General features: G+C 35.5%; 1 protein-coding gene across 2 annotated transcripts in view; it reads left to right on the top strand.

Moving 5' to 3' along the window:
- The window catches only part of Slc35f5 (solute carrier family 35 member F5), a 36,256-nt gene extending 11,666 nt beyond the window's left edge, over positions 1-24,590 (top strand). The window contains exons 7-16 of one of the 2 annotated variants that reach the window (XM_090342922.1): positions 101-291; positions 3,802-3,883; positions 5,051-5,138; positions 7,097-7,161; positions 8,444-8,548; positions 11,003-11,162; positions 12,578-12,668; positions 14,534-14,688; positions 15,926-16,019; positions 20,889-24,590. In XM_090342922.1, coding sequence (XP_090199048.1) covers positions 101-291; positions 3,802-3,883; positions 5,051-5,138; positions 7,097-7,161; positions 8,444-8,548; positions 11,003-11,162; positions 12,578-12,668; positions 14,534-14,688; positions 15,926-16,001 — 1,013 coding nt within the window. In that variant the 3' untranslated portion in view covers positions 16,002-16,019; positions 20,889-24,590. The remainder of the gene's footprint in view (positions 1-100; positions 292-3,801; positions 3,884-5,050; positions 5,139-7,096; positions 7,162-8,443; positions 8,549-11,002; positions 11,163-12,577; positions 12,669-14,533; positions 14,689-15,925; positions 16,020-20,888) is intronic. The other variant, XM_090342923.1, reaches the window with a different exon arrangement.
- Positions 24,591-24,837: the final 247 nt, after the last annotated feature.

Genomic DNA, 24,837 nt, shown 5'->3' with positions numbered 1-24,837 from the left:
ACTAACATTAATTTATTAGTGAATTAAAACTTGGGAGTTTACTTGGTAGAAGAATAGAAAGTCGCATTTAATGATTCTTGTATTATGTTTTCCTTCTAAGCTCCCAAAAAGTCTCGTGTGAGGTTCAGTAATATCATGGAGATTCGACAGCTTCCATCTAGTCATGCTTTAGAAGCAAAGTTATCTCGAATGTCATATCCTACTGTGAAAGAACAAGAATCCATATTGAAAACAGTGGGGAAACTGACTGCAACTCAAGTGGCAAAAATTAGCTTTTTTTTTTGCTTTGTGGTAAGTCTTTATTGTATGATGCCATATGTACTAACAATATAATATTAGTGTATAACACAATCAGGTTTTTTGATTGTGACTTTGAATGGCTGTCTTGCATGTTTGGGAAATTAAAAGTATCACAGTTAGGTGAGACATGTAATACTTGGATAAGTTAGAAGTCAGTAGATCCTGTACATTTCAGCTATTCACCCCCCCCACACTCACGCAGTTTAGAAAGTTTTTCTTAGTTTATCAATTGCCTCCAGCTTAATTATTTTAAAATATAATATATACAAGGGGTAGTAAATATCCAATAAGAATCTACTGTTAGTATTGGTTTTTTTAAAATATTTTTTGCAGTTTTACAATAAGGTGTTAGTTTAGCAAGTACTTACTGGATATGTCTACAGTTTCTTGTAAAGAAAAATTGGGATTACAGGCATGAGCTATCCTGTTGTTCAATGATTTCAATTTTAGTACTGTATTTTATTTAACAAGCATTATGTTGGACATTATTTCATTATATTATCAATGTAAAAGTGTTGATGAGATAGATTATATTTTCATGCGAGGCTTGGGGGCTCACATATGTAATCCTAGCTACTTTGGAGACTGAGATCTGAGGATGAAGGTTCAAAGTCAGCTCTGGCACAAAAGGACCAACTCTTATCCCCAGTTAACTTCTAGAAAACGGGAAGTGGGGTTTGGCGTAAGGGTAGGGTGGTAGCCTTGAGCTAAAGAGCTCAGGGACAGCGCCCAGGCTGAGTTCAAGCCCCATGACCCACCAAAAAAAAAAAAAAAAAAAAAGAGACAGATAACATTTTTATTTTTATACTAAAACCTTTTAAAGTCTCCCATTACTTCAAGCTAGCTATATTTTAGTAACTCAGTAGTCACATTGGGTGTTGTTTAATGAATGAAATGTATGTCAAAGAAGTTAGTGTTTTTTTCAAGAATACCTATTGTATATCTTAGGGGAATGAAGTCAGTATAGTAGTTTTTCAGCTTAGGCAGATTATTGCTCATTTTGTCATGTGTATTTGATATCATCTCACCAATTTCTACTTCATTTTCTCATTTAAGCAAATGAAATGATGTAGGATGTCAGAGGTCTCTAATTTAGCTTCAGTTTGCTAGAGGTTTTACTCTGACTTTTCCTTTCATATAAAATGGAGACTGCTCTACTCTTAGCCATCTGCTGCCTCTTAGTGATGTATCAGAGCACACCTACAGTGAGTTTTTGTGATTTGTGGGTGGGGGAGTAAAAATACTGATAATAATACGAATTTAACCAAGTTCTGAGATAGGTCAAGAGAGTCTTTAATAGAAACAAGTCTTTCTTCAGAGGAATAACTTCTTCAGGGAAACTGTGTAAGTATCACAGATGCCAAAAGCAGTTAGATTTTTTTTGGTTTTCTTGTTTGTTTGTTTGTTTGTTTGTTTTTGTTCCTGCAGCTCAAACTAGTCCCTGAACTCTTCAGCTCAAGGCTTCTGCCCTACCCCTGGGCCTAGATGTTGTCCCTGAGCTCTTCAGCTCAAGGTTATGCCCTACTCCTTAAGCCACAGCCCCACTTCTGTTTTCTAGAGATTAATTGGAGATAAGAGTCTCTGTTCTTTAGTGCCCGAGCTGATTTTGAACCGTGATCCTCGGATTTCAGCCTCCTGAGTAGCTAGGATTACAGTTATGAGCCACGTGCCTGGCTTGGCAGTTATGTAATGTAGTGTAGTAATGTAGTGACATTCATGTATTTCTATATCAGATTGCATGAATTTGTTGGTAGTAACATTGTTTGAAATCATTTTCCAAAACAGAAATGCATGGCGGGGCTGGGAGTTTGGCGTAGTAGTAGAGTGCTTGCCTAGCGTGCATGAAGACCCGGGTTTAATTCCTTCATACCACATACATAGAAAAAAGCCGGAAGTGGTGCTGAGCCTCAAGTAATAGAGCTCTAGCCTTGAGAAAGTCTAAGGACAGTGCTCAGGCCCTGAGCTCAAGCCCAGGACTGGCATGCGCACACACACACACACACACACACACACACACACACACACACACACACACACAAAATGCATGGCTTATCAGTGAACGTAAATGAATTTTGGGAACGTACACACATGTCATTCTTTATCAAATGGAGGTATTTCTCATGCTCTAATACAAAGTAGGCACATGATTGAGAATGTGGGAATGTTCCAGCATGGTCAGCAGAAGAAAAGAAAGAAAAAATAAGTCCTTATAGTTAGAAAATTGCCTCTTACCATATCCAAAGTTATGAGAATGCTTCAGATTACATGGCCAGATGAAATGCCAGAAAAACCATCACAATTAGCCAATACAGGCAATTTCAAAGTATGTACCTACGTTTCCAAAGTGAATATATGAATGTTTTTGCTGGAATATTTGGATTTTTTTTTTTAAGGCTGAGTCTCCATCCAGACTTCCAGGCTGGCTTCAGTTTTTAATCTCTCTGCCTTCATCTCCGGAGTGCTAGGATTACAGATGTTTACCATATGTTTCGTAAGGATAGCTTTTTATGTGTCACTGTAGCTGTCTAGCTTGTTCCATCTATCTCCAAGCACATCACCTAGCTTGAGTTATTACTACACTATTTATGTGTATATATTTTAATGTTAGAGAATTTAACCAAATTTAAATTTGACTTAGATGAGAGTAATAGACTTGTAGCAGTGAGTATAGAAACTAATTTTAAAGTTGATGTAATATTCAGTTCAATGAATACTCTCACTTAAAAATGCTAATTTTTAATCAACTTCTTGTCCCTCCCTTCCTCTCCTTCCTTTTCTCTCTATCTCTTTCTCTCCCATCTTTCCTCTCTCCTTCTTGCCCTCCCTCTTTTCTTTATTGTTGTTTATGCTGGAGGTCAAACCTAGGATTTTATGCTTGCCACACAAGTGCTCTACCCTTGGGCTCTTATTCGTTTTCTTTCTTTTTTTATTTTCTTGAGACAGGGACTCACTTTGTAGCCCACAATGGCTTGGAACTCACTATGTAGCCCAGGGAACTTGTGACCTTCTGGCCGAAGCATGAGTACTGAGATCACAGGTGTGCACCACCATGTCCAGCTTTGTTTGTTTCTTTTTTTGAAGAAGTCTGGGCCTAGGAGCTTTTGTAGTTAAGGTTAATGCTCTACTACTTAAGCCTCAGTTGGCTTTTGGCTTTTTGAGACTTTTTGGCAATAAGAGTCTCAAGGATTTTTCTGTCTGGGCTGGCTTGAAATAACAGTCCTCAGATCTCATTCATCTTCCTGAATAGCTAGAATTACAGATGTTAGCCACTGGTGCCCAGTTACTTTGTTTGTTTCTTATGGGAAATTGGATAGCAAGATTTTAGGTCTAGATACTAACATTTTCCTCTATGGCACAGATTATATTTTAATTTAAAGCAACTGTAAAGGTCTCTGTGATAGTGCTGTTTAAGAGGAGGAAGAAAAAAGAGGGAATTGTATATTGCAATAACAGGTATGAACATGTCTTTCATTAGGTTTTCCTTTGTTTCTTTTTCTTCAGTGGTTTTTGGCAAATCTGTCATATCAAGAAGCACTTTCGGACACACAAGTTGCTATAGTTAATATTTTGTCTTCAACTTCTGGTAAGAAATTTCAAAATCTGAGTTGTAAATTGATGTGTTTTGGGACTATGTATGTGTGTACACATGTTTATGTACCACGTGTATGCGTGTATCTACTTTGTCATAAGTCATCACAGTAGTTCTTTTTGTACATTATTATATTATATCTGCTTCTTAATATCTATAATTTGCAGTATTAGCTTTGTGTTATTAATGTGCAAATGTTTTGTAATAGTTTTACATTGTAGGTTTTTTATCCTGCACATTTTTTTGTTCTTTTGTTTTGAGGTAAGGTCTCCCTGAACACCAGGCTGGCCTTGAATCCTTGGGCTTCCTGCTTCCATGTCTCTGGTGTTGAGATTACAGGCATGCACTATAGCTGTCTTAGACATTTTTTATTTTATTTGTGGATTAGTTTAGCCCTGATGATTAAACTTGGGGCTTCACACTTATATCCCCAGTCTTTTGTGTTTGTTGTTATTGTTGTTGTTGTTTATTTTTCAGGTTCTTATGCTTTTTCTGGGGCTTGTCTCACTCTGTGGTCTTCTCATTCCCACTTAGTGAATAGTTGGGATTACAGGCGTTTGAACTACCATGCTTGGCTTGGCTTGGCTTGTTTTTGAGATAGCCTCACTATTACATGGGTTGGCTTCAAACCATGTTTCTCCACCCCACCTCATTTTTTTCTATTAATAGAAATTGAACACAATTTACACGTGCTATGCAAGCATTCTGCCATTCACTTGTGCCCTTAACTGCACATTATTCTCTTCAATGATCTTTTCCTAGACCTTTTGACTAAATTTAATTGCTTCTTTCAGAACTATAATTTGCCTTATGGTAGGTGTTTCTTATTTTTAAAATTGAATCACCATCCAAATCTGGAAGTTTAAAGGAAGTGTTTTTGAAGCTAGAAAAATAACACAGGCTTGATTAGGATGAGGTCACAGTATTGCTTTGAAGCCTTAGTTTAGTTTAAAAATAATAGGACTACATTTCTTCTCTATTGTTAAAATAAACATGGTTTAGTTTAGAGGATATCTTTTAAGTATGCTCTTTGAACATTCCAGCGTACAGAGCTAGTTGCAGTTGCTTGAAAGTAACTAAAATATTAATTAAAAAGTTAAGTTATAATTAGTATTCACAGTAGAGTTGGGAGTTAAGTAGTGTATTTTTTTTTCTTCATAGGTCTTTTTACATTAATCCTTGCTGCAGTGTTTCCAAGTAACAGTGGAGATAGGTTTACTCTCTCTAAACTATTAGCTGTGATCTTAAGGTAAGTGTAATAAGTGAGGTATTCTGCTGGGGAAAAAAAAACATATATATATATATATATATATTGGTTGTAGGACCTGAATTCTAGGTCTGGGCACTGTCTCTGACCTCTTCAGCTCAAGGCTACCCCTTGAGCCACAGCACCACTTGTGGTTTTCTAGTGGTTAATTGGAGATATGGTCTTTTGTGCCTGGGCTGGCTTTGAACTGCAGTCCTCAGATCTCAGCCTCCTGGGTAGCTAGGATTACCGCATGGGCGGTAATTATTGAAAATAATTCTGGTACTGATGCAGGATAGTTTATTTTATAATATAATGTAGTCCCCCTCCAAAGCAAGAAAGAAGAAAGAAGAGATAATAAAGAGGAAAAGGAAGGACAGAAGAAAAGTAGGAAAGACACTTTCAGTGGACATTGTGCTACTTGGCCTTGAATCAGTTTACTAAACTTTTCAGGGCAAGGGAATTGGAAAGATGGCTCCAGTGCAGCTCTGTTCCCGTTCCTCTGGTTGTAGGCTTCCTAAGTGTACACTAATTTTCATATTTAACTTATTGTGCCTACTTAACCATCATAACTTCTCAGAGGTCTGCTTCCTTTCCTAAGTCAAGTTCCCCTTTCTGTTTGGGTTTTGAATTGTATTTTTCCTTGTGGAAATATTGTTCAGTCTTTTCTAATTGATAAGGTTTTGCCTGTAGATAGTATTCAAAAAAGATGGTTTGACAAAATGTTACTCTTTTTTTAAGGATTTTTTTTTATTCCTTTTTCCAGTCCTGGGCTATGAACTCAGGGTCTGAGCACTGTCCTTGGGCTTTCTCAAGCCTAGAGCTCTACCACATGAGCCACAGCACCATTTCCGGCTTTTTTCTATGTAAGTGGTATCAAGGAATTGAATCCAGGTCTTCGTGCATGCTAGGCAAGCACTCTACCACTGGGCCAAACTCCTGGCCCCAAAATGTTACTTTTGTGAGAGGAAAGAAAATAAGAAATTAAAGAAGGTAGTAGAATTTTTTAATGGAGAGTAAGATAAGAACAAAAAACTTGGGCCGGGAGTTGGCCTAGTGGTTAAAGTGCTTGCCTAGCATGCACGAAGACCCGGGTTCGATTCCTTGGTATCACATATATAGAAAAAAGCTGGAAGTGGTGCTGAGGCTCAAGTGGTAGAGCTCTAGCCTTGAGAAAGTCCAAGGACAGTGCTCAGGTCCTGAGTTCAAGCCCAGGACTGGCAAAAAAAAAAAAAAGAACAAAAAACTTTTCTTTCTTCTGTACATTTTTAAAATACATCAGGTAGGACTGAATGAGAGCTCTGTTCTTTGCCCTTTGGCAATTCTAAGCAGATAATATCATCTGCTTAGTAGTCTTGTTTTGAAGTTTGGTACAGTCTATATAAAGTGATTATCATAAAGATTTGTACTTTGCCATCAGAGAACTGTTTTTCTTTTCTAGATATAAGAGTAGGTTGAGTTGTTTCACCTTTTTTGCACATTACTTTCCTCTTGTAAAGTGGAAATAGCCACAGTTTACTTATAGGGAAATGCTATACATCTTTTTTTCTTAAATTAATTTTTTTTAACCAGTCCTGAGGCTTAAACTCAAGATCTAGGTACTGTTCCTGAGCTCAAGATTAGCACTATACTATTTGAGCCACAACACCCCTTCTGACTTTTTCTGTTTATGTGGTATTGAGGAATCAAACCTAGAGCTTCATGCCTGCGAGGCAAACATTCTACTAATAAGCCACATTCTTAGCCCAGTGCTGCACATCTTTTGAACACTAAATGCACTAGATAAGAGAAATTTATCACTATATTATATTTATAATGTCATTAGCTATTGTCACTAGAAACACTAAATTCATTTTTAGTCTTACCCAAAGTTGAGATTACTTTTTGGTCACTTATAATTTTTATGATTAGTCTTTTAGGAGTTTAGTATTATGCTATTCAATAATGACTTATTCTTGTAGCATTGGTGGTATTGTGCTGGTAAACCTGTCCGGGTCTGAAAAGGCTGCTGGAAGAAATACAATAGGTTAGTAACCAAATCATGGAGCTTTTTGTGTGTATAAAACAATATTGTATTTGTTTTGTGTGAGTAAAATTGTGTTGACAGGCATTTCCTTTGTTTGAAATTTTTTTGAAAATACTTAAAAGTAGATTTAATGAGGCCGGGAGTCTGGTCTAGAGGTAGAGTGCCTGCCTAGCATGCACGAAGGCCTGGGTTTGATTCCTCGGTACCATATACATAGAAAAAAACTGGAAGTGGTGCTGTGGCTCAAATGGTAAAGCTCTGTCCTTGAGAAAGCCCAAGGACAGTGCTCAGGCCCTGAGCTCAAGCCCAAGACTGCTCCCCCCCAAAAAAAATGTAAGTCTAATGAAATAATGCCTTTTGAATAATTGATGAGTACAGTCACTTGGCAGAATAACATTTTTCTTTCTTTCTTTTTTTTTTTTTTGACAGTCGTGGGGCTTGAACTCAGGGCCTGAGCACTGTCCCTAGACTTTTCTCAAGGCCAGAGCTCTACCACTTGAGCCTCAGTACTACTTTTAGCTTTTTTCTATGTATGTGATACCGAGGAATCGAACCTGGGTCTTCCTGCATGCTAAATGAGCACTCTACCACTAGGCCAAACTCCCAGGCCCTAGAATTTCTTAGTTGTTTTTGAAAGTTTACCTAAATGTTGAAAGTGAGTTAATGAAGAGACCTGGTATTATCATTAGGTTATACATTTTGGAACATTTATAAGTATAAGGTATAATTGAAAGAATATGACAGTTGCCAAAATAAAGCCACTAGAGAATGAAATAGTAATATATTTAACCATGGTAAGTGCAAATCATCTAAAACAGAAGACAAGAAGGTTGAACATTCAACAGAACAGAAAGAGGGTACTTAGTGGGAGCCATGCGACTTCACACAGCCTTAGGGTGGCCGTGGTGGTAAAATATAGACCAAAATTGATGCATGGGATGGGAAAAATAAGCTCAGAAATGAAAGCAGTTTTTAAGTTGGGTAGTGTCAAGTGTCAGAATTGTTTATAGAGAGAAAAATAAATATGCATTTTAAAATTAAAATCAAAATTACCTGTCTGTTTTATTGTTACATTATATATAGGTACATTATCATTTAATAAATTATTTTATATATGTATACATGGTAAATTCCTCTCTATATTACTGGAGGCCTGGATGGGATTGATTGTTCCTTACCTTTCATCTTTGGATATTATATTTGGAATTAGTATCTGAGATATGATTAGCATCTCAATGAGTATATTTCAGATTTTTTAATAATAGATGCTTTATATCATTAGGTTCCATTTGGTCCCTCACTGGAGCCATGCTGTATGCTGTTTATATTGTTATGATTAAGAGAAAAGTAGACAGAGAAGATAAGTTGGATATTCCAATGTTTTTTGGTAAGAATATGTTTAACTTGTGAGGTTGTTTACTTTCAACTCATGGTTTTGCTTTTGCAGTTTGGAGGTGTTAGGAAAGCTTTTCCTCCATGTATGTGATTATCTCAAAAACAAAAAATCCTCTTTTGAAGGTTATTAAGTTCATTCTCGTGTTTTTGTCTTAACGTTGTCCTGTGGTGGTGGATATATTACCTTAAGGCATGGTCAAGAAAGGAGCTTCTCCTAACATCATTTTTTGAATCAGTGTCTTCAGACTGTGGGTTGAAAAGATTGATAGGCCAGAATTATGCAACTGTGCAAGTATAAGAGTTTGTCTGCTGTATTATTCATTTGCCACTGCTGAATTATTGGAAACATAGGATTGGGAAAACTGCCAACCAACTGATATGTGCTTATTTTCACTAAAATTTGTGGGCCATCTAAAAGCTTTCAATTTGCACATTATCATTTAAGTTACATTTTTTATGACATAGATTTTCAAATTACTCAAATACATTTTTCTGGCATCAATTCTTAGATCCAAGTAAATAAAACATATGGTACTATTTTCAAACTTTGCTTTGCCTAAAGTCTACTTCGTTAGGAACCTGGAATAGATGTAGAATAGGAAACAGCTGGCTTATTATATTCCAAAATCTATTTGAAAATAAGTGAAGAAGCCTGTGGAGGGAGTGCATAGTGCAGCTGGCAGAGCATCACCAGACCTGAAAGTTCACTGTTCTATGATCTTCTGTGAAGTTTTCATCTGATAAATAAGATACTAGGTAACTTGAGTGGCTCCAAGTCTGGCTTAGGGACTGTGGAGAGTCATAGGAAGGGTAGAGGAGGTGAAAAGTCTTGGAATCCTTCATAGTTTCCACTAGAATGTTTCTTTTTTGTTTTTGTTTTTGTTTTGTTTTGTTTTGTTTTGCCAGTCCTGGCTCTAGAACTCAGGGCCTGGGCACTGTCCTTGGGCTTTCTCAAGGCTAGCACTGTACCACTTGAGCCACATCACCAGTTCTGGCTGTTTCTATGTAAGTGGAATTTCTTTGTATGAGGAATTGAACCCAGGGCTTTGTGCATGGTAGGCAAGCACTGTACCACTAGGCCATGCTCCTGGCCCTCCACTAGAATGTTCTATGGTGGTCTTTTTGCATTACATTTAGTTTGTTGAAAGACAGTGTAAATACTTGAACCTAGTGGATCAACAAAAATGAGATATTTGAAAAGCAATCAGATTAATCATTTAAGTTCCATTTAAATTCACAATTCAAGAAATACATATTTGAAAAAAACAATTTTAATGCTATTTTACTTTTAGAATCCTATAGCATTCCATTTGAGATACCTTTTCCATGTTTTACATAAAGAGCTGTTATTAACCCTCATAAGACTTAATGAGGCATCCTAAATACTGGCTAACTATGTTTAGGTGATGTATTTAGGTGAAGTAGAAAATATATGTTCTTTTTTTTCTTTTCTTTTTTCTTTTTTTATTAAAGAATTTATTAACGTTGATTTTTACATGCTATTTCAAATGTCATGTTTAACAACCAAGTGTTCAAGGAAGGAATCTCTATATAATCACTGTCTAATTTTTTGTCTAAGGAAAGCCTATAGTTACTTACATGAATCTTTTAGCAGATCTGTGACATTTAACTATATAGAAATGCAGAAAAATTATACAATTATCTTTTGTATCTTTACAGTTACCTGAATATAACCATATATAACAATATCTATAATAATGGCCAACTTTACCAAACACCTTGTATGTTCTAGTCAGTTTTTATAAATATTTAATCTTACCTGTAACCTAATTAGATACTTATTTTATATTTATAGAATGGATAAGTAAGACCAAGAAGTTTTGTGTTTTACATAATATTCACAGTACCTGTAAAGCAGCATTGGGTTGGGACCCAAGGCAGACTGTAGAGCACAATATAGTCTCTTATGAGTACTCAGTCTGTACTTAGTGCCTGTGTTGAATAGATGTTTGTGTACATGTGTTGTCTCTCCAGTGTTTTAGGCACTCTATAAAGAATTTGATTTTAGAACCTTCCTCCAGTATTTCTGTTCCTATTATATAGCACACCTGCTTCAAATGTAAAATGAGTAGGATGAGAGAACAAGCAGTCTAATTCCTCACAAGTAATTTATGCTGAATACAAAATTACACAGCTACCAATTAATTATTTAAATAACTGACTTTAAGTGATTTATTCCATAGTAATTTGCTCCCATACAGTGTGGAAAGTTGAAGCTAAAAATCAATGATTATTCCATCTTTGATGATATGTTTTTCTATTATTGAGCTGTTAGTAAGACTAACTTTAAACAATGTAAGTTCTAGTGAAGGAAACCTGGTTGGAGCCCTTTGTGTAAATGTAATATTTCTAATCATAATAAGTTAGAAATTTGAAATCTTTGAAATAAGCCACAGTTTCAATTTTTGTCTCTTATCATATTTAGGTTTTGTGGGCCTGTTTAATCTGCTGCTGTTATGGCCAGGTTTCTTTTTACTTCATTATACTGGATTTGAGGACTTCGAGTTTCCCAATAAAGTAGTGTTAATGTGCATTATCGTTAATGGCCTTATTGGAACAGTTCTCTCGGAATTCCTGTGGTTGTGGTATGTATTATTTATTCTCCTATGATTTATTGATTATTGACATTTGAATAGTTTGTGTTTTTATTTCTCTTGTCTTTTGATGGTCCATCCTGTTCCACATGCACACACACTCATAATGAATATATTAACTGCCTTAGAGGAAGACTTTGTTTTTTAACTCCTAAATACTCAATGTAAAGGTAGGAAAACATAAAACCCTATCTGAAGAGCAAGCTAAACAAAAGAACTGAGTGTGTCTCAAGTAGAAGGAGCTCAAAAATGCCCGTTGAATAAATGAATAAATATACATATATGTATGCCTGAATACTAATGTTTTAAATTTGTGGACATAACTTTAATATATTAATCTTTATAGAGTGCTTTCTGTATTTTATGTAATGTTTTCCTTCAACTAAACAAGGTGATATGTAGAATGATATGCAGAATTTGAAAGCAACACTGATAGTGTTGAAATGAATGGGACACTGGTGGCTCGCACTTGTAATCCTAGCAACTCAGAAGGTTGAGATCTAAAGATCATGGTTCAAAGCCAGCCTGGACAGTAAAGTCTGAGAGGCTTTTAGCTCTAATTCACCAGAAAGCCAAAAGTGACACAATTGCCCAAAGTGGTAGAGCATTAGTCTTAAAGAAGAAAGAGCTCAGGGAAAACACCCAGGCCTCGAGATTAAACACCATGATTGACATTAATTAATTAATTAATAAAATTCGGTTAGGGTAGGTATTGGAAATGTGGAAACCAATAAAGTAATATTCTTCAAAATACTAAGTTCTATTTTTACTATTCTAAGCTAAATGAAAACAAAAATGTTACATGTTGGCTTATCACTTAAAGGTATTAACCTGTTGTTGTTGTTTTTTGTATTTTTTTTCTTTTTTTACTAGTCCTAGGCTTGAACTCACGGCATGGGCACTGTTGCTGAGCCTCTTTGTATTTAAGCTAGCACTCTACCACTTGAGCCACAGTGCCACTTCTGGCTTTTTCTGTTTATGTGGTAATGAGGACTTGAAATCAGGGCTTTGTGCATGCTAAGTAAGCACTCTGCCACTGAGCCACACTTCCAGCCCTTAACCTAAAGTTTTATTGAGAGACCAAGTATCATTTTAAAACCTTAAAACTTCTGCTCAACTATTTCTTTAATGAAATAACTATATATCCTAAGTTGAATAACAGTTGTAAATAAGTTTCAAAAACAGCATAAAGTACTTTGAACTTTTTATATTTATATACTTGTATTTTGACATTTGAAACAAAACTTTGGAATCATCTTTACTATTGTTTTTGTGACATAGCCCATCTTTTTAAATTCTTGATTGTCTTGAGCCTTTAATGTAGAATTGGAATGCTGTACTGAATATTTTTCTTTCATTGTTACAGAAAATTATACCTCCATTTTCTCTCCTCTCTCTTTTCTTAGGGGCTGCTTTCTTACCTCCTCATTGATAGGCACACTTGCGCTAAGCCTCACAATACCTCTGTCTATAATAGCAGACATGTGTATGCAAAAGGTAAGGCAAACTATTTGTTAGATGTTTCAGGTATAGCATAGCTTTGAAACAGACACAGTGGGCTGGGAGCATAGCCTAGTGCCAGAGTGCTCGCCTAGCATGCCAAAGCCCTGGGTTCTCTTCCTCAGTACCACTTGCATAGAAGAGGCCACAAGTGGTGCTGTGGCTCAGGTGGCAGAGCAACTAACCTTGAGCAAAAAGTGTCCAAGGACAGTGCCCAGCCCCTGAATTGAAGGACCAGGACTGGGGGGGGGGCGGGAAACAGAGACGGTAAAGGTTAAATTATACAAATCAATAATTTTCAGATCTCTAGAGTATAGAAATGTAAAAGGCACCGAAATGATACATAATCTGTACTTCTAGGTTAAGGGCAATATCTTCTATGTTGTTCTTTATAGTGTTTGCTTGTTTTCCATATATCTAGGGTAGGTCATTATGTGGAACAGGTGATAAATTTTGCCACAAAATGATAGTATTTTGGCATCTTTGATAAGTTCAGAGGTTCCTTATCGCTATGCTCACTATGCTAGTCTATGTTAGTCTAATTATCTGTAAGTCTGGCAATAACTACTGGCACTGAAAATACTGCAAAAAAGAGAATCTGTTTTCCTGAAGCAGTCCATAAGAGAGCAGTTTCTTCATCTTAGGGGAAGTAAAGAGTGGTTCCTTTGCCTAATGCTGAAGATGGAGTAGAGCACTTGCCAATCAGCGTTTATAAGCTTTCAACATGTAAGAATTAGGCAGTAAAAGTTCATATGTGTATTTGGCCTGGTATAATTTGAAGAGGAGTATACTTGAAAACTTAGCAGTTTATAATATGTACAACTAATAGTCTCATTTTTTTAAAGCAGTTTTAAGTATGTTCGGTTTTGAGGATAAAGGTAAAATATTTCCATAGGATATATCCTATTTATTTAAACATAATTTTTGGCCAGGCACTTGTGGCTCATGTTTGTAATCCTTGCTTCTTGGGAGGCTTAGCCTTGGGATTTTGGATCAGAGGCAACCTGTGCAAAAAAAAGTCCACAAGACTCCATCTCTACCTTACCAGCAAAAAGCCAGGCTGGAGGTTATGGTCCAAAGTGAGAGCACTCCAGCTGAGGAAACAGCAAGTTCAAAGCCCCTACCTTTAAGCTCAGTATTGGAAAAAAATAATGTGTTGCTGTGTCTACACTATTCAACACTACTAACCATTCCAAGAGGAAGAAAATTTTATGATTTGTCATTAATTTGATAAATACATGAAGATTTTTTTCCTTTTTTTGGTGCTAATTCTGTGGTTATTAACTATTCTCAAGTATATTTCTTGATTCTGGGACATTTAAAAGTTTTTAATTCATTTTATCTTATTTTTTTATTATAATTAATAGAAGGGTTACATAATATTCGCCAGATAGAAGGTGCATTACTTAATCGTTGATACCCCTTCTCATGTTTTTGTCCCCATTTCCCTCCCACATTAAAAGTTTTTATATATGAATGTACCAGAATCAGGAAATCCACTTGAAAATAGTTAATAACCACAAAGGAGGAAATGGGCAGCGTAGTAGTGTACACACAAATGCTTCATTATAGATATCACTATTTTTAATGTGCTTGACCTAATAAATGCTAAGTATGCCTTTTTTGACTTCTCTTTAGCAAGCAAGCTCTATTGTTGTTGATAATGTAGGCAAATGGAATTTTAAGATAAAATTGCAACTCCTTGTATTTAATTATGATAATATGCATAATAATGTCAATGTTTAGTGTTAGCATCTTGGTGTTTTAATATATTCCTGCTGGTTTTCATAGGCATAAAACTTACATTAGAGGGGAAAATTGCTTTAATGATGGTTTTGAGAATTATTTTATTTTGTTTCTAGGTGCAGTTTTCTTGGTTATTTTTTGCAGGAGCTATCCCTGTATTTTTTTCATTTTTTATTGTAACTCTTCTGTGTCATTATAATAATTGGGATCCTGTGATGGTAGGAATCAGAAGAATTTTTGCCTTTATATGCAGGAAACACCGAATTCAGAGGTAAGGTTAGTTTCTGTATAGTTTTTTTTTCTTTTTTTAAAAAATAATGTTTGCCAAGTAAATAGAGAATCATATGCTGACCACACTTTTAGGAATCTTACTGAGTAATTATTGAATCAGTTATTACTTATCTGTGTTGTTATGGAAAAAAGTAAGTTTAGATCCCTTGGGTGATAATATACTAGATACTCTTTCATTGCTAATATTTGACAAAGAGTATTGTGGTTCACAGGTAAAACCAAAGGGCTTCCTGTTTTTCTAAAATGAATTTAAGTATAAAACCCTTCACTGAAATAAAAAACAAAACAAAAAACCTTCACTGGTTTGAATACAATTAACAATAAATATGCTAATATTGCCTCCTATTTTCTATTTTACTTGTCTTTTTCTAGGATAAATTAACTATATAAAATGTTTTCATTATGATATCTACATACATGAATATTATGTACTTTGATCTAAGTTACAATGTCTATATTACTTAAAAAAAATCCTGGGCTTGAACTCAGGGCCTGGCCACTGTCCCTGAGCTTTTTTTGCTCAAGGCTAGCACTCTACCACTTTGAGGCGCAGCTTTATACCGCTTTACTTTTGGTTTTTTCTGTATATGTGGTACTGAGGAATGGAACCCAGGCTTCATGTATGCTATGCAACACTCTGCCACTAAGCCACAGTCCCAGTCCATATTACTCTTTCTTAATTCTCTTCTTTTTATCAGTTTTCAGTGGATTTCATTAATATATATATATATATATATATATCTCCATCATATTTACCCCCATCAGCCTCTCCTGTCCTCCTGCTGGTTCTTCTCCCAAGCAGTCCTTTCTGTAATTATGCCATGCTGTTATTATTGTTATTACATTATTATTTCCAGATTATGAGCAAAAACATATATTTGTCTTTTTGAACATGGCTTATGTCTTACTACATGATGAGTTCCAATTACATCCATTTCCAACAAATCGCCTTCATTGCCGAATTGTGCTTTTGTTTATTTGTGCTACTTTTTAAAATCTATCATTGATTCAGTTATTGTATACTTATATTATTTTAATAGCTTGGTCTTTTAAAAATGTCTTCTTTTTGAAGGAAAGAGCTTTGTACCATTAGATTAGTTCTACTCACTACCAATATGGATTTGTGATCGCATAGCTTCAGTTAGTGAAATTGATCTTTTTTGTATTTCCCATGACCTCTAAAGCTTTCCTCAACTGTTACTTTTTCCCTCCTCAAGAGTACCTGAAGACAGTGAACAATGTGAGAGTCTCATTCCTATGCATGGTGTTTCTCAGGAGGATGGCGCCAGCTAGCTATTGTCCACAGTTCAGGTTTGTATGTGAGCCTGTATTAGTGTTGCATAGCATTCTTATTCTAGTAAAATTCAAACACTGAATTGATTTTCCGTAAGTGGTTATTCAAGGGCTCTATAGCGAAAAGGCAATACAGTCTCGAGTCAAACCTGCCTGGATTACAATTCTCTGATTTCTTCCCCTGCTGGCTCAGGAATTCTTGATTCTTAACCTATTTATTTCTCAGTTTTCTTATTTGTAAAAATTACCCTAGAAACATAATCAGGCATTACCATAGAACCATACACATGAGGTTGTTAAAAGTATTTAACATTTCAAAATATGTACAGTAGTGCCAGTAGTGCCAGACTCTAGAAAGTTTTGACTGTTTTTATTCATGTTAAGGCTCATCCTTTTTTTGGGTGGGGGGGAGGTTATGGGGCTTGAACTCTGGACCTGGGCTCTGACCCTGAGCTCTTCTGCTCAAGGCTAACACTCTACTACTTGAACTACAGATTTCTGATTTTCTGGTAGTTAATTGGAGATAAGAATCTCACAGATTATCGTGCCCAGGCTGTCTTTGACCCGAGATCCTCAGATCTCAGCCTCCTGAGTAGCTAGGATTACAGGCAAGAGCCACTAGTACTCGGCTTCATCATTTTATTTAGTGATATAGTATAGAAAACATTTTTTTCTCTTTGTAAAGTAAGAAGCTATAATGTTTTAGCATATCCACTCTTTTCTCTGTGTGTTTGTGTGTGCGTGTGCGTGTGTGTGTGTGTGTGTGTGTGTGTGTGATGTAACTGACATAGTGGGAACCCTTATTCTCTTCGTGTTTGGTTTTTTTTCCATATATTTTTATTGTAATTAATAGAAGGGTTACATTATATTCACCAGATAGAAGGTGCATTAATTCACATATACTTATACCCTTTCTCATGTCTTGGTCCCCATTTTCCTCCCCTCCCCACCCCCATTCTCTTTGTTTTTTCACTTAACATCTCAGGAACATATTTCCATGTTTTAAATTTTAAGATAGTATATTAAAAATACTATCATTTTTACAGAAAAGAAAGAAGATATAACATTTAATGTGGTTTGCTAATGATGTCTTTCTGTGATACCAATTTAGGCAATTTCTGTTGAAATGTTTTCTAATTGGATATAGGGTTTTTTTCCTATGTACAGAGGAGTTACAGTTATATTCATCAGGTAGTGGGTACATTACTTCTTGAATATTGTTACCCCTTACCCCTTCTCATGTTTTTCTCCCACTTTCCCTCCCTCACCCCCTCCCACTCATCTTGTTTTTCCCTTACCTTCCCTTTTTCAAATAAACTATATATAATATACCAGGTGCCAAAGTCAATTACAATAACAACATGAGATAAACATCAAGGGGAAAATAGAAAAAAAATAGTTCCTGCCCCTTATCAAACATTGTGTAACTCCTGCCAACTTCTTGTTTTTGTTTTTGTTTTAATTGTCATAATGTATAGAAGGGTTACAGTTACATTCGTCAGGTAGTGGGTGCATTACTTTTCATGCATTGATAACCCTTCTCATGTTTTTGTCGCTGTTTCCCTTCCCCTACCCCCTCCCAATCATCTTGTTTTCCCCCTTCCCTTCCCTATTTCAAATAAACACACAAACATATATACAATATACTAGATAACAAAGTCACATACAGTAATGACATGAGATTTATCATAGTGGGGAAAAAGAGAAAAGAAATAACATAGTACATTAAGAACAACAATATTCTGCCAACTTCTTATACTCATTTTGGCCTTGAAGCCTAGTTTTCATTATCTTCATGGTAAATTTACCTCTAATCCAGGACTAATTACATTGGCTTTAAATTTTTCTTTGGTAAATTGTTTTGTAGTACAGTTTTTATTGCTGTGGTACTTATTCATGCACATGGTTTGAACTCTAGCTCTGTAAGACTTTGTATACAAAGCATCTACTTTGCTCTGCTCTGTCCTTTGCTGTCCATTCTCCTTTCATTCTTTTCCTACCTGGAGGAAGCCAGTTTAAGCTCTTTGCTGAAGCTTTTGGTATTTGCCTTCCTGCCTCTTCCTCATCTCTTTATAGGTATGATAATACCTATACTTCTGTTTCTTGACTCGTTAGAGGTAGGCATTTTCAGTTGACTTTTAACAAAAATGCATGAGGATTTCTATTCTTTCTTCATATGCTTTCTTCCCAACCCCAAATCATTCCTGTACTCAATCATTCCTGTAAAGTCAATAAGTAATCCTGGATAGATCTGTACTAGGGAATTACATTTCTATGACTGAATAAGAGCTAATTAAGAAGGAATCATCTGGATTCAGCCTGATATTTCCTCAGTTGGGAGCCTCCTCTCATTCTGTATAGAGAATAATCCTCAAATCTTGTAGAAGAAGCATCTGGTCAACTATCATAAGAAGGTGAGGGCACATGGTTGCTTTTCTACACTTTATACCCATCTTCCTGTTTTGACTTATTTTTCACTTTCCCTTACAGAATTATCCAGTTTCTTCATTGCTAAGGACTGACTGCTATTTTGTTGTCTCTCTGTTCTTTGTCCATGTGATTTATTCCTTTTAAGAAATATCAGCCAGGTGTGAGTAGCTCAGGTCTCTATTCTTGGCTATTCTGAAAGCTAAGACATGATGATCTCAGTTTGGAGACAGCCTGAACAGAAGGTCTGTGTGATTCTTATTTCCAATTAACCAGCAAGAATGCTGGACAGGAGGCATAAATCAAGTAGTAGAGTGCCAGTAGATTAACAAAGCTAACTGAAAGCATGAGATTCTGAGTCCAAGTGCCAGAATTGGCCAAAAGAGAGAGAGAAAGAAGAAAAATCTTTTGTCCCTTTACTGAGGCTTTGAGGAAGAAATGGGACTAAATAACATGTTAGTTCCTTATCTTTTAGTTAAAAACAACTACTGTATAAACTATCCTAGCATAATATGCATCCTTCCTATAGTCACACTCAGGCCCCTTCAGGCCATGAGTGTGTGAGTAGTTTGGGAGGGGAACCTAGATCAAAGGAGATGGCAAAGACTGGGCAAGATGGAGAAGAGTAGAGTTCTGTGGAGTGTGGCAGGTTGTGCAGGGTTCTTTGTCTCTACAGGGTTAATAGTGAAATGGAATATACTAGGAACAAAGCTAATTGACAGTACCCAATCTTTTAAAAACGTTTTTTATACTTGGTTGATTGTTCAGGGGACTACAATCTGATGGATGTGTCCATTTATGTGTACAGTGCATGTTGATGTGAGTCACTTCTTTATCCCTACCAGTCACATCAAGTTTCCCACTTCCTTTTTACATGTGTTCATTGAGTATTGTGACTACATATGTCCACCATTCCCTCTTCCACTTGTCTCCCCCCTTCTATTCACTTGCCCTCATTCAAAACATATTTCAGCTTTCTGATATTATTTTATTAAAACTGACTATTAATTGTTCAAAGGATTTATACCATGAATTTTTACTTCTGTAGTTACTGTGCTTCACTCAACTTGGTTATGTAGTATTTGTATATGCCCCTGTGTATGCTTACTTGAGAGTTTATATTTGGGGACTGAAAACATATATGAGGTGAAACATGCACACTTTGTCTTTCTGAGCCTGGCTTACTTTATTTGGTATGGTTTTTTTTTCCAGATCCATCTGTTTTCTTGCAAGTAACATAATTGCATTCTTCCTGATAGCTGAATAATATTATCCTATTGTATGTGTGTGTATATGTGTATGCATGTGTGTGGTGTATGTGTATAAATTATATATGCGCATAAATAAAATGTGATATATGTGTTATACATGTTATATATATATATATTATGTGATATATATATTGTGATATATGCCACATTTTTTGATCCATTCATTCATTATAGGGCACATGAGCTTGGCTATTGTGAGTAGTGTAGCAATGAACATGGATGTTTAAGTGCATTTATTGGTCCCTCTTGCAGTCTTTTGGACAAATGCCCAGTAGTGGAATTGTTGTATTATAGGGCAACTCTAGGTTTATTATTTTTTTTTAGGAATCTCCATATTGATGTCCACAGTCACTAAACTAATTGACATTTTCACCAGCAATGTATTAGGATTCCTTCTTTCCTACATCTTCACCAACATTTGTTGTCTGTATTTTTATGACGATGATTCTGACTAGAGTAAGAGGAAATCATAATTTTGGTTTGCTTAACAATTCTTTTATATCCAGGATCATTTCCTCATGTATGAGCATTTCATCTGAGAAGTGTCTGGTTAGCTCCTTTGTCCATTATTGATTGTGTTATTGATTGTTTTGGGTTTTAGTTTTTTATACTCCTTGTATATTATGATTATTAGATCTTGTCAGCTGTATAGTTGATAAAGATCTTTTTCTAATCTATTGGCTGTCGTTTTAGCTTTGTGACAATGTTGTTTTAGCATTATACAATCCTATTTATCAGTTCTTCTATTCTGAGATTAAATTCCGTTCAGGAAGTTCATACCCATGCCAATAAATTGTAGTGTTTTCCCTACTTTTTCTTGTAGTATTTTCAAGGTTTCAAGTTTTAGGTTAGAGTCTTTGATCCATTTTGAATTGGTGTTGGTGAGAGATAGGGGCCCAGTGTCAGTCTTCTTTCTGTGGACATGGTGTCCCCAGCAACATATGTCAGAGAGGTGATCCTTTCTCCAATGCTGTTGTACAGTTTCAAAGTAGTATTAATGGTCAGTCTTTGACACATTGGTATGGATCCTCTATCCTAAGTGCTTAATAACGCCTCAGTTCCAAGAATGCGGTCATTAATAATATACACTATTAAATATGTTCAATATTAAGATAATTTACTTTTAAAAAATGTAAGTTCTAGAAAATTAAACAGGTAAAAATTATAACAAATACTCTTTTTTTTATAGCTTGATGATGGAATACATTATACAGCGAAGAGACAATCTGGCAAGATTTTGTAGAAAAATGTTTCAGTGCCTAGTCTGAAAAATAACAGTTTCAGTTCTTTGAAACTCTAAAATATATTTTTCTCATGTCTTTTTTCTTCATTTTCATAATGAAGTCCTTTGCTATATAGCTATGAGTATATCACTACAGTTACAGGAAGTTCCAGTCCACAGTCCATTGATATGACCAACCTGCCTTACATATCTCAAGGAATTCAGTTGATGAAATTATTTAAACTAATCAAGGAATAAAATCCTAATGTTTGAATGACTATTTTCACATACTTGTTAAATGTTGGACTATATTATGTTTCAAGGAAATCATGTAAATGCGTAGATCAGTTTTTTTGACAGGCAAAGAAATATTCAAGCTGCATGTGGTAGGTACGGATTACAATCTGTGCTTTGAGAATATTGCAAAACAACTACACAGGAAAAGTTGTAACTTGAGTAACACTGTGTTCTTGGAGATTTGCTGGAATTTAAAAAATAACAAATATTTGAGAGAAATGTGGTACCTTACACTATGTATACTATGTTATTCTTTCATAGCATTAGGTGCCTTGTATTTTAAAAATGTAATAAACCATGACAAATTTTTAAAGGGGATGTATTGTAAAATGAAAAATTATGTATTTCTAAAGGCTGTATTGATGTAAGTTTAATTCATAAAGCTCTGTTTAACTTAGAGTTTTAAAGAAATATTCTCTTCAATTAAGAAATTTTCATAATGGAATGATTTAAATTGAAGTGAAAAGTATTATTAAAATAAAATGTTTATATATGTATTTGTGTATTAAATATGTATCAAGTAATTTTGTATTTTTGCATATAAATATGTCAAATTACTCTTGAATGCTTCTTCTTTAAATAATTTTAGTTTTAGTTTTCATAAGTACATTTTTACTAGTTAAAATATCATAAAACCAAAGCAAGAAGGGATTAAAAAATGCATTTGAGCCAGGTGTTGGTATAATCTTAGCTACTCAGGAGGCTGAGATCTGAGGATCATAGTTTGAAGCCAGCCCAGACTGAAAAAACCATGAGACCTTTATCTCCAATAAACTACTCAAAAAGGTGGAATTGGTTCTGTGGCTCAAATGGTAGAGTGATAGCCTTGAGTAAAATAAGCTCGGGTATAGTGTCCAGACTCTGAGTTACAGCACCACAAAACAAGACAAAACAAAAAATAAATGCGTTTGAATTTTTCCTGTACTGAGATTAAATTAAGTATAAATTATTTGTGATGTGACTCCTAAATTTGGGTCTTGTGTATATCTAGTGGTTCCTGAGCTCCTGGACTTGTGTTCTCAGTGAGCCTTTTACCCAAGATCCACTGGCTTTTATTTATTTTTTATTGTATTTTATTGTCGGGGTGATGTATAAAGTGGTTACAGTTACATTTGTCAGGTAATGGGTATATTACTTCTCGCATATTGATACCCCTTCTCATGTTTTTGTCCCTCTTCCTTCCCCTACCCCTTCCCAATCATCTTGTTTCCCCCTCTTCCCTTTTTCTATTTCAAATAAACAAATAAACGTATATACAATATACCAGGTAACAAAATCAGATACAGTAACTGCATGAGATTAACCATAAGGGGGAAAAAAAGAGAAAAGAAATAACTTCTCATAAGTACATTAAGAACTACAATTAATCATGATCCTTTCCCTTTTCAAATTTTCTGAGAATAATTGTCTTACAAATTTGTTAGTCAGAATTTTAAAAATTCTCTCTGTGGGGCTCTGCCTCAGTTTATTCTGTTTATTCAAGTTGCTTTGGTGTTAACTATAAGTCTAAAATGAAGTTCAGCCTACCCCCTCCCTTTTTTTTTGCCAGTCCTGAGCCTCAATCTCATTGCCCCTAGCCTGAGCACTGTCCTTGGGTTTTTTCAAGGCTTGTGCCCTACTACTTGAGCCACAGCGTCACTTCCAGCTTTTTCTATGTATGTGGTACCGAGGAATCGAACTTGGATCTTCATTCATGCTAGGCAAGCACTCTACCACTAGGTCAAACTCCTGGCCCCAGCATTACCCCTTTCTTTCTACTCTCCCAGTTTTTCCTTTCAAGTTGTATAGTGCATTTTCAGCATCAGTAATTTTCAAGCTAAAAATAATGCCGGTTTATTATAGTTTTGACCTGGTCAGCTTGGCAGGATAAAGTCATATAAAGATGCACACTGCTAAGGCAATTTTAATTAGAAAGGACATAGGTAGCTTTTCAATTACTCATAGATTAGTTTTGGTTGAAGTTTACCTCAATGTTTCTAGTTTTCTGTTCTTGCAGTTTGATAGTTCACAAAGATCTTTCACAATTTACAGAGTAAACTGATTGCAGCAGTAGACATGAGACTCACAGTTTAAATTAGTCTGTAAATATGGTATGAAAGAAGGTTGAACTTGGTAGTGTTGACATCATATATGGACTGTGCTGCACTCAGGACTGGAACTGATTAGTTCAGAGGCCACAGCTGCTGGTAGGACTTCTTTCCCAGGCTGCTTGGTCTTTGATAAGACCTTCCTTAGGAAGAAGCACCTTAAAGCTGGTTAACTGGTGCTCCACTCACCCAGTCATCTGCATGTTATCTATCTTCTCAAGATTTTGCATGTCAGTAATTGCATAACATTGCACAGTGAGCTGCTAAGGACCTCTGCACTTTGTAGTTAAGCATTCATCCTCTTGAGTAGTCCAAGTTTTAGAAGTCAGTCACTGTCACTTATACCTGTGATCCTGTCCACTGGGGAGACAGAGGGAGCAGGATTACTGAGTCCAGGAATTTGGAACCAATCTGGAAAATTAAAAGAGAGATGGTGTCTCTTCAAAAGAAGAAAAGTACATGATCAATTCCTTTCTGCAAGTTAGCCCAAACTAAATAACCAGGCTTTACTTAGCAGGTCTTTGGAGATTTAGGGAGAAGTCATACCCACATCCTGCTAATGCCCTTTCTTTCAAGCAAGATTGACTCTAATTCTGTTTCGCTGAATATGAAGACAAACGTAAGGATTTTGATAATTGGTTTTCATTATTTGCCTTTTCTTCCAGTACATATTTTAAATCCCTTTATTGCACAGTGTTGCAAATTATGACTGATTGAAGGAAGTCTGTTTTGTTGCAAAGACTTTTCTGTTAGATGAGCACTGGAATCTCAAGGGCAACAAAAGTGAAAAATGGGGCAGCTTTAAAAGTGCTTAGAAATGTAACAATGAAATCTTCTTCCTCCCAAATAACTAATGTAAGTTAATAAAAAAAATGCTTAGAGGATTGCTTTTTTCTTTCCCTTTATAGTGCCTTTAGGTGTGTACAGTGTTCTTATTTATTCCTTAAAATATTTTCTTAAATTGAGATATGGCTTCTGTCAGCCTGACATAATTAATTCTTACATAAAACTAATTTTTCCTCTGTCAGTTGTAAATAAAGTTTATCATTTTTTTTTGTAGAATTAAGTTCCCAAGATCAAGCATGAATGTTCTCAAAAGTATACAGCCCTGGGCTGGGAGTGTGGCCTAGTGGTAGAGTGCTTGACTAGCATGAACAAAGCCCTATGTTTGATTTCATAATACCTCAATACATAGAAAAGGCTGGAAGTGGTGCTGTGGTTCACGTGGTAGATCACTAGCCTTGAGAAAGCTTAAGAACAGTGCTTAAGCCCGAGTTCAAGCCCCAGGACCAAAAAAAAAAAATTATAGAGCTAAGAAATGAGAATTACTTGAAATTTGTACACTTAGGTAAAATATTGAATTGCTGATTTTTAAAATGGTACATGATTGGATCAAGAAGATGTCTTTCTCTTGCCATTAGAGGTGAAGATTACCTAAGAAAGTATTTATTTTTTTAACTTGTATTTTAATTCTGACTTTTGATTATCTAAAAATTCAGTTTGTTTATCCTAAAATCTAGGCATCATTTTCA

This window comes from Megascapheus bottae, chromosome 12, assembly GCF_031878675.1.
Source record: "Megascapheus bottae isolate mThoBot1 chromosome 12, mThoBot2.hap1, whole genome shotgun sequence".
Lineage (NCBI taxonomy): Eukaryota > Metazoa > Chordata > Mammalia > Rodentia > Geomyidae > Megascapheus > Megascapheus bottae.
Note: the sequence above shows the minus strand (reverse complement) of the source record. Positions and strands in the feature narration are given on the sequence as shown.